A 10,679-nucleotide genomic window follows, 5' to 3' on the forward strand; every position below is an offset into this window, starting at 1 on the left:
AAAGAGTGGATGGGGAAAGAGATTGGTGAATGAGTACAAATAATAAGTGCTATCATCATTAATGTTTGCCACAGATGCTGTCATCGAAAAACTGGGTTCTTTGTTTAATGACATTTTTGTATCACATATGAGAGATACCAAACAAATTGGTTTAAGAGGTGAGGGGAACATTTTCTTTCTTTCAATATTTATTTGGCTGCACCGGGTCTTAGTTGTGGTATGTGGGGTCTTTTGTTGTGGCAAGCGGGCTTCTCTCTAGTTGTGATGCGCGGGCTCCAGAGCGTGTGGGGTCAGTAGTTGCGGCGCGCAGGCTTAGTCGTCCTGTGGCATGTGGGATCTTAGTTCCCTGACCAGGGATTGAACCCACGTCCCCTGCATTGGAAGGTAGATTCTTAACCACTGGACCGCCAGGGAAGTCCCAAGGGAACCTTTTCTCTTGGTATGAAATCTGGCGTGTTTTTTCAGCCAGGAAAAACTGCTGCAGGCCAAAAGGATGTGCATGGAAAGGAAACATTATTTTACTTTTTGCTTAGGATTTGCCAACCAGACATGGTACCGAACTGCTAACATTGAATGTTAAATTCTCAGTAGACGGTTTCTTGTTCAGACCCAAGGTAGAACTGGCTCAACAAGAAAAGATTCTCTGAGTTCTACTAGGAACATGATTTAAAAATATTTTCTCAACACTCAATTGTTTCTCTCTATACAAAACTTCTTTGTTCCAAAGTACTCCTTCAAAAAACCCACAGTTCAGCCTTTTATATCATTGCTAGGAAACTGAATTTTTTTAGCCAAAAGTTTGCAACTATTTTCGAGAAAGGTCAAACACATTTCCATTAAAGGGAAACATGGCCAAAAGGGTTATTTTAGAGAAGGCTGGTGACCCTCGGATTCTGATTTACAAAGATTATACTGAGTGTGGTCTGTAGGGGGAAAGAGAAGTGCCACCCACCTTAGTGAAGGCTTTAATGGCACGTGCAAGAACGGCTTCCTCCACGTTGGCGGGAATCATCTGCAGGCTCACTATGCAATGCAACACGCAAAGAATAGTCTGTTGCTGGCCCTGTTTTTGCAGAAATCAAAATCAAACAAGTTAGGGGTGGGATAGGGAGGGTGGGAGGGAGATGCAAGAGGGAGGGGATATATGTATACATATAGCTGATTCACTTTGTTATATAGCAAAAACTAACACAACATTGTAAAGCAATTATACTCCAATAAAGATGTGAGAAAAAAAATGCCTCAGGAAATCAACTCAAAACAACTGCTAAGCCAAGAACTGGTTTGTGACCAAGTAATCATTACCTCAAATACTAAACTATCTACCAAGGGCTCTACCAGTGTTTATGGTTATGTGTTAACTTGAAAAGCTTTCAGTAGATAATATCAAAGCTGGTTAGTTATTACACAAAGTAGAGTTGAATCTGAAGATAAATGCAATTTAAAGTCAAATGCCTTGGGCTTCCCTGGTGGCGCAGTGGTTGAGAGTCCGCCTGCCAATGCAGGGGACGCAGGTTCGTGCCCCAGTCTGGGAAGATCCCACATGCCGCGGAGTGGCTGGGCTCGTGAGCCATGGCTGCTGAGCCTGCGTGTCCAGAGCCTGTGCTCCGCAACGGGAGAGACCACAGCAGTGAGAGGCCCGCGTACTGCAAAAAAAACCAAAAAAAACCAAAACAAACAAAAAACAAATAAAATCAAATGCCTTCCATGCAGTGAACTGAGGATGATCCATTCTTGTTGTTTCTAGACATAATCATTTCAGTATGGCTAGTAGATGCTGACACGTCACAGCAATACGTGGACCAGATGGCTGGGTACTCAGTGCTCAGTACCTTCATCATGTCTTGCCAGTTGCAGACAATACTGAGTGGGGAGCGGCAGAAGAAGAAAGACAGCCACAGCCCTCCAGGAGCATGCCATAACATAAGGGGGAAGGTCCCTGAAGAATGTGTCCCCAACTTGACTCCTGAGGGTTGCTTACTTTGAAGAAACAAAGGAGAAACTCCATCACTGGAGCAATCTGCATTCAATACATGTTGCCCCCTGAGAGCCACTAATTTCACTTCTGGAAATCTACTCTAAGGACATGATCTGAAATGCAGAAAAACCTGCAAGCACAAATTATTATTACAGTGATGCCTATAAAAGTAAAAAACTAAATAATGTAAATGCCCTGCATGTGAGGGTTGGAGTCAATGATGAGGAAACAGCACAATGTGACAGAAAGTACATGACCTTTGTGCTGGAGTTTGTATCCTGCTCTGACACATGCTGCACACTGTGGGCAGACTGCTTCACATTCCCTTTTATGAAAAGTGGGGCCTCTACCTCTCTGAGTTATGGAAATGAACAAAGGTGAAAATAGAAATTGGGACCTAGCAAGGGCCTGGCCCATTGCCACCCAATGAAAGTTAATTGCCTTCCTTATCCACCCTCCTGTTTCATCTCTAAAATTTAAATGCTCAGAAAATAGCCTAAGAAAGGGACTGCAGATATGGGAAAAACCTTATCTTTAAAGACATGCATCACACAACTGTGAGCAAGTGCCTGTGTGTATCTCTGTGTGTCTATATGAAGTAGTAATAGTAGTAGTAGAAGATTTGGAAGCAATGAGGTGTTTACACCACAGCGTAGTAGGTTACTCAAGGCTGATTATAACACTGTTTCCTAAAACAAAACAAAGCCTATTTATAAATGAAAATTTAATATCTCTTCAGGGTTAAAAATATTAAATTGTATAAAAGAATCTACAATGAAAAGTCTCTCTTGCTTCCTAGATCCACTGTCTCCTACTACTATTCTCTAAAGCAGGGGTCCCCAACCCCTGGGCCACGCACTCACTGGTAACAGTCCATGGCCTGTTAGGAACCAGGCCGCACGGCAGGAGGTGAGCAGCGGGCGAGTGAGCGAAGCTTCATCTGTATTTACAGCTGCTCACCATCACTCGCATTACTGCCTGAGCTCTGCCTCCTGTCAGCATTATGGTGAGTTGTATAATTATTTCATTATATATTACAATATAAAAATAATAGAAATAAAGTGCACAATAAATGTAACGTGACTGAATTATCCTGAAACCATCCTCCCCCCAACCCACTCCATGGAAAAACTGTCTTCCATGAAACCTCTCCCTAGGGCCAAAAAGGTTGGGAACTGCTGTTTTAAAGGCAACCACCATTATCAGTTTCTTATTTTTCCCTCTATATTTTATACATACACAAATTATATACATAAATGTATATATGTGACACACACCCTTTTAAAAGAAATAAAAATGAATGCATATTCCAACCTACCTCAGTTATTCACATTATATGCTCACAGTAAATAAGTAGAAACAAATACTTTAAAATGAAAAAGTGGTTAGTTATAACATATCCCCATGTTAGAGCATTATCTACCCATTAAAGTTAACATTAATGAAAAACTTAAACATGGAAAAATACCTATGTTACAATTCTGAGCAAAAATGAAGTATAAAGTTGTATGTGAAATAATTTTTACCAAGTTAACATATGCATCAGTAAGATTGAAAGAAAAGACTTGAAAATGTTTAAAGTAGTTCTCCTGGGGTTATGGGTATTTTCCCTTTTTATTTTTGTATCTTCTAAATGTTTATACTGGGGATGCATTTCTTTTCTTACCTTGGAAAAATTTAAATTAGACCCCGATAAGGGATTCTGTGTGAATTCTCTCTCTCTCTCTCTTTTTTTTTTTTTGTGGTACGTGGGCTCCTCACTGCTGTGGCCTCTCCCATTGCGGAGCACAGGCAGGCCCCGGACGCGCAGGCTCAGCGGCCATGGCTCACGGGCCCAGCCGCTCCGCGGCATGTGGGATCTTCCCGGACCGGGGCACGAACCCGTGTCCCCCTGCATCGGCAGGCGGACTCTCAACCACTGTGCCACCAGGGAAGCCCTTCTCTTTTTTATAATGTTTTTTTTCAGTCTGTAAAACTTGTATTGAGGGCCTTAGTTAACTTCATCAACTATTCAACAGCTACTTTACCTTCTCTAATAAAAACAGTGCTTCTGCGGCATCCGCAGATCTGTCAACCAACATGTCCACGTCCTCTTTGGTTATCACAGGCTCCTTCAGCTGCTCCACCCAAGACCACATCAAACTGCACAGGATGAAAGGATCCCTTTCGCCACATATTCTTTCCCAAGCTCCATCTCGGGAATTTAGTTCTTTCTAAAAATGAAGGAAGAAAGAAAGAGAAAAAGAAAGGAGAGAGGAGAGGAGAGGACAGATAGGAAAGGAGGGAGAGGAAGAGAGAGAGACAAAGTGAGGGAGAGAGGAGGAGAGGGAGGCAGGCACGGTTTGACATCTGATGATCCTTAGGCTGTCCAGGAGAGTAAACTCTTAGGCTCTGGGGTGTGGATTGGGACCCCTCCCAGTGACCCCACTTCCAGCTAGTACCTTGGGCTAAGACATGCAATTTCTCTAAGCCTCAGTTTCCCTTTGTAAAGTTCATCTCCACCCCACAGGTAGACTGACTGAGAGGGCTGTTAAAGCTCTTGGTACAAAGAAAGACTTAGCTAACCTGAGTTCTCCACTTTGTTTAGAGACCACAGAAACAGTTCAAGAAGAGGGAACCTTCCTTTTCAGGCTCCTTGGAACAAAACAAATATTTACGGCAAGGAAGTAGAATGGTAGATGAAAAAGTGTAAAGTGTAAAAGTGCCAAAAAGTTAGTAAATTTGGTATATGTATTTCTTTCAAATTCCTTTTTAGAATCCTATGTAGAATTTAACAAACAAGCCCTGTATTCTGAAATTTGATAGGGTAAAATAACTAGGAAGTCTTGCCAATACTCCAAATGTCTGGAGATAATTTAAGATTTTAAAACTTTACCTCACAGAGATCAGAGGAAAAGTGAGATAAGAATTTTAATTTCTGACAAGGTTCAGATTTGTTTTTAATAAATAAAATACGTGTTTGCAATAGTAATCAGCAGAATAACTGCCACCATTCATTCATTCACCCATCCAATATTCATAGAATACTTATAGTATGACAAGAACGATGATACAAGACTTATCTCTGATTCTTACAGCAACTCAGCAAGGAGGTCTCCTTTACAGATAAATGTACTGGGGGGCTCAGGAAAGATGAAGTAACTTGCCCAGGAGCCCAAAGTGTGAGAGCGCATTCCCAACCCAGATCTGCTCTATCCCAGTCTGCGATGTTTTTCTCATGCTACCAGGGTCCTCCAGCACTGGGTTTCTTTCTATTATGTCATAAATAAGCCAAAACCTTTAGTTGTGGATAGTCCTTCATATCCCATAGATCATGCACATAGCAGAGTAGCTTTTACTCAATTTTTATGTTGGGCAGAAACAACATGACTCAAAGACCCTCTTAGTAGAACAACCATTACATCATTGTTGTTTTCTGAAATCTTCCCGCAGGGTTAGGAAAAACATCAGGGATGATGGAAAGTATTAAACACATGAACTGTATCCTGGCCCTGCTGCCTTTGGACCACATCTCCTCAAGCACATCACTTGACCTCTGTGACCCTTGGTTTCCTGACCTACGATACTTAACTCATAAGGACTGAAAGATTAACAAAGAATCTGTAAAAAATATCATCTGTCTCACAGGATTTCTGTGAAAATCACATGAAATAATAGATATGAAAGTGCCTAATAAGGGCACAGGCAGCATTATGCTATTCGAATCATGTTCATTTTACTTTTTCCAGAATTCAACTGATTTGTTTTATTACTGAAAGACCCACAATAAAATCTAGAAAGGAAAAAAAAGGCAAACCTATCCAAATGATAGGGTAGTATCTACCTCTAGGAAATGCTTTCATTTATATTATGTGTTCAAACAGTCTGGCCCATGTGGGGCTGACCCACGAGGGGGTGGTGAGCTCTCAAGCCTGAACCCAGAGGTCCTGCCACTAGCTACTGTGGCTCACAGCGACGCAGAGGAGACCTGTCCACTGAGCGGAAGGCTTGTTCAGTTTGGAGTAGGAAATAAAGAAAATACTTCATGTTGGAAGAAAGCAATACATTTAACTATTCATTAAACAAAACACTACAATTCTGATGGAGAAATCGTGTGTGGAAGCGCTCTCCTCCTGTCACACAGTTGCAAGTGAGGGCGAGGCTCCACGCCTACTCTTCCCGCCTCTGCATCTGGAAGGTCTGGCCTCCTGAAAAGTGTACACACCTTGTTTGATTAATGGTAGGATATGGAAAAGTAGCTACACAAATAATTCATGGTAGGTTATGGGCTAACAAGCCAAAATTTCACTGAGCCAGGCCTCCCCAGGTCAGCCCCACATTTGGGCAGTTTACTTGTTTCTGATAACTAGGTTTATAAGGCCTGCATTTTCTCTAGACCAGCTGCTTATTTTGGGCAGAGAGCAAGGCTAATTTAAGACTGTCTTCCTAGTGAAAGTACAACACAAAAAGGCATTAAAATTTAAAATTTCACATTCTAATTTAAGTAAAGGCTAAGAAATAGACCCCAAGAACCCAGTGTCAGATAAAGCCAGTGGCACAAAGGTACGCTGTGGCCACTCCCATTTGCCTTCCGGAATCCAACACCTGACTTATTGGGGTGGACTGGGAAGTCTGCAGGAGGGAATGCTGAGCAGACAGCATCCATCACTCATCCTTCTGGCTTTACTTGATAGTTGGGTTAATGAGCTTTGGAAAAGAATTGTCTCTATTTCATTTATATCTCTGTCACTGGTTCTCAAAGAGTGGTTCCCTGCTAGGTCTCAGGTTAGAGATACTTCGGGTCAGTTCCTACAGCTGTCTGCTGTGGTCTGTTCATCTGTCCATCAGCCCTGCAAGCCCAGTGAGAAAGAAGGAAACTATCGACATCAATCAATATCATTGCCTTGCTCAGTCAAGCACCCTGCTGAGTGCTAAGCACTAAGGGCTTTCCTTCACAGAGATTGAAATGAACCTACAAAACAGCCCTGTGTCTGCTGTTTCTATGACAGTAAGCTGGTATTATAGCTGAGTAACTTGAAGTTCAAAAGTTACGTATTATACAAACATGTCTTCAAATTCCTGTAACAAATGAATCTGGGAAAATGTACTGTTTTTGCTCTTACACAAATATTTCCCACTCATATATAATTAAATGAAATACAAGTACCTGCCACATTTCTACCTTCTTTTTCACTTCCTCCTTTTCTGCAATCTCATTTAAATTTGCCAGGGCTTTGGCTGCCAGTATTCTCCTTGCTTCAACACTCAAGTCAGAATGTAAAGCCATGTATGGAGCACCCTCAGACAGGTATTTGCTATCCCGGGTTTCAGGTCCAGCCAAGAATTGTGCTTTGGGACTGGACGCACAGTCCACGGGGCGGTGGCAAGTCTCACTGTCCTCCGTAACAGAGCTTGGGCTACAACCACCACGAGTTTCACACTCACAGTGGGACACTTGCTGGTGAGAACAGTTTAGTTCCTTAGGGATATTTGCAAAATTTGGTGTAACTGGTTCCCCAGGGTTGTATGAACCTGAAATACAGGAAGAGAAGGTTCTACTTCGCTGTACTTCCTTTGGAATGTTCGTCCTATGGAAAATTGATGACCTGTCATCTTTGAGTCCTTCCAGGCCTCCAAATTTAGCATGATTCCAGAAAGAAAATGTACTGTGGACCAGCGTTTCCTTATTTAAATCTAGCTGTGGAGACTGTGGGGAGTAACAATGGCTTATGGGCTTCTGCTGCCTGGGGTTATGGCAAAGCAAGGCCTGGGCAGGCACTGTCCACGGAGTCCTCCCTTGCTCTAGAAGTGACTCGGCTCTCTTTAAGTCCGAGTCACTGTAGCTGAGCTGTCTTTGCAGACGAGTCAGGGGCTGAAGGCCCTCAACATTCCGCCTCTTCCAAAGAGGGTCAAACTCTTGCTCACTGGAAAGAATCACATCCTGATTCTCAAAATCTGCCACCACTGCACTGGGGGTGAAAGAGTCCGATGCATCACTGTCATGTCTCAGTAACTCTTTATCCAGCTGCATTGTGACCATCTCAGAAACAGTCTTTTCAATTTCAGCAGAGAGGCCAGGTACTTCTGCCACTTCTTCCGTCACTACTGGCCTGTTCTCTGCTAAGTCCAGCAACAATTTGCACACGAGATGGATAATTTTGGGTACATGTTTCAGAAGTCGTGCCTCATAGCCATGAAGCAGATGCCGCTGACGAATGAGATACTGTGCTAAGGTGACAGCATGTGCCTTGGGGTCACAGCAAGAGAATATATTGCGAAGAGGAATCAGAAACTGAGTAAATTCCCTTACACATAGTAGCTGTCCTCGGGTTTGTATGGAATTAGGTCGCTTTGCCCGAACAAATATAATTGCTTGGTCAGCAGTCATTCTTGTTGCAAAAACTAAGTAACATGCTATTAAAACACCTGAACAGTGAAGAAGAGAATATTGATATGAGAAAAGCTTATATTTTTATTTATACCCTTTGGTGATTTAAAATTTGAATATCTGTTAAGAAACCATATAAATACAGAAACATTTTAAGGACAATGATAACTTTTTGTACAGGTGTTCATCTATTTACTAAGTCTATATGGCAACCCTCCCCTTGACTGAGAACACTTGGTCACCTCTGTACTCCAGGGCAAGCACCAAGAACTGTCACAGTGAAGTTGAGTAGGTGTGGAGTGAGGGGGGATGACTGAGTGTGGAGGGTGATGACTGAATAAACTGATGACCTGGCCCATTTACCGTCATTAATGCCCAGCTCCAACATGGAAGAAAGCCAATCCTGCTTTCCACTCTGAACAGCTCTTAAAAATTTCTATCCAATCAGTCTGTACACTCTGCTTGGAACTTCCCACCCCTGCCATCTTTGACATCAACTGGTGGCACATTCCAGACTGGCATTTTTCCTACTTGGGTATTTTTATCTTTGGCAATTATTCACATTCACAATCTATATTTTTCTCCTGATGATTCTTATTTAAGACTAAACTAATGCCTAAACTAATATGTATTTTCCTCTAGACCACAACTGTTTTTCTATAAGCACTTAATATTAAGGAAAATAGCCTTAACAGTATAAACATTATGTATTCTTGTTAATTAATACTAAATTAAAATGAATAATAAAAAGGCAATAATCAATTAACTCAAATATAACAGTTAACTAACATCAAGTAAAAGGCAATTCAAAAGACATCTGTGTAAATCACCAAGTTTGTGAATCTCGTTACACATGAAAATCAGAGCCTCTGAAAAATGCATTTTTCCTAGTACACGGCAAGGTCCAACCTATCTTTCTCACTAGGACATGGCAGTTCTTTAGGGTAAGTATGAAATATCTGCAGAGCTATCATGTGGAATCCCTAGAACAGTGAGATTTTGGCTCAACCATGAGAGCTGACAGTCTGGGACAGAACTGAGTCTCTACCCTAAAGATGCTCCCCAGAAGGTGGAAGACCCAGTGGTAGGTATATGGGTACACTGTGGACAGAGTCGAGCTCAGGTGTCTGGCTAGATTACATGACAATGAAGATTCCAACCCTTTTTTTTTTTTTGTGGTACGCGGGCCTCTCACTGCTGTGGCCTCTCCCATTGCGGAGCACAGGGTCCGGACGTGCAGGCTCAGCAGCCATGGCTCATGGGCCTAGCCGCTCCGCGGCATGTGGAATCTTCCCAGACTGGGCAACGAACCCATGTCCCCTGCATCGGCAGGCGTACTCTCAACCACTGTGCCACCAGGGAAGCTCAATTCCAACCCTTTTTGTGCCCCAATATCAGTATTGTACTGATATTCTGCAGCATTTTTAAGTAAATTCATTGATTTTTATATAGAATTCTAGGTACAGGTAAGACTCTCCTTTATAAACAAAATCCTTACAGCCATGGATTTTAAGTCATGGCCCTGCCACTTACTTGATGTAGCAAATTAACCTCCTTCAAAACTTACACTGTTGCTAAAGACTTAAAAAGACAGTAGGTGAAACAATGCTTGCTATTTTCATTATTATTTTGGTTAAGGAAAATTACATTTTAAAAAGATACTGCATATTAAAAACAAAATATTGAATTTTTCCTTTAAAATAGAACATCAGAAAGATCATTTAGCTAGCTATGGAAATCCACCTATTTATTACTCAATATGATGAGGTTTTAGCACTAAATCATTCAAAAATACTCTCATGAATATATGGTCACTGAAGCTATCTAAGATATTTCAAGTATCTTTTACTGACTTGTTCCATTTGACTCCAAAACTTTGATACGAATCTGAAAACTATCCTCTAGAATTAGGAAATATTCCTTATATGTTTAAACATGTAGAAGGACAATAGAACCACCTCCTAGAATTTACCTGTTCGACCAAGCCCGGCATGACAATGGATAGCTACTTTTCCTTCTTGTAAGGCAAATGTCATCACCTTCACCATATCTAAGATGGTGGTAAGGGATGCGACACCATAATCCTTCCATCCAAAATTGTAGAAGTAAACTGGACAATGAGAAAGAGAACAAGAAGAAAATCAACATACAAGAAAAATACTTGTAAAGACATTTGAAAAAAGTGAGTGAATTCATGAAAAGTATAAAGCTGTAAGGCATGCAGATCTCACTGGATGAGTAGACCTAAAATAACAGGCTTTTTACATTTCCAGTAAATTTACTGTTAACATTTCTTAAAAAGAACATTCTATATTACTTAACACATTTCCTGCT

General features: G+C 41.5%; 1 protein-coding gene across 3 annotated transcripts in view; it reads right to left on the bottom strand.

Moving 5' to 3' along the window:
• Nucleotides 1-10,679, bottom strand: part of PTPDC1 (protein tyrosine phosphatase domain containing 1) — a 49,367-nt gene that overhangs the window by 2,125 nt on the left and 36,563 nt on the right. For all 3 annotated transcript variants that reach the window (XM_007468154.1, XM_007468155.1, XM_007468156.1), the window contains exons 5-8: nucleotides 10,318-10,455; nucleotides 7,125-8,383; nucleotides 4,006-4,191; nucleotides 953-1,063 (exon numbers count right to left, since the gene is read on the bottom strand). In XM_007468154.1, coding sequence (XP_007468216.1) covers nucleotides 953-1,063; nucleotides 4,006-4,191; nucleotides 7,125-8,383; nucleotides 10,318-10,455 — 1,694 coding nt within the window. The remainder of the gene's footprint in view (nucleotides 1-952; nucleotides 1,064-4,005; nucleotides 4,192-7,124; nucleotides 8,384-10,317; nucleotides 10,456-10,679) is intronic.

This window comes from Lipotes vexillifer, unplaced genomic scaffold, assembly GCF_000442215.2.
Source record: "Lipotes vexillifer unplaced genomic scaffold, Lipotes_vexillifer_v1.1 scaffold466, whole genome shotgun sequence".
In the NCBI taxonomy this organism is placed as follows: Eukaryota; Metazoa; Chordata; class Mammalia; order Artiodactyla; family Lipotidae; genus Lipotes; species Lipotes vexillifer.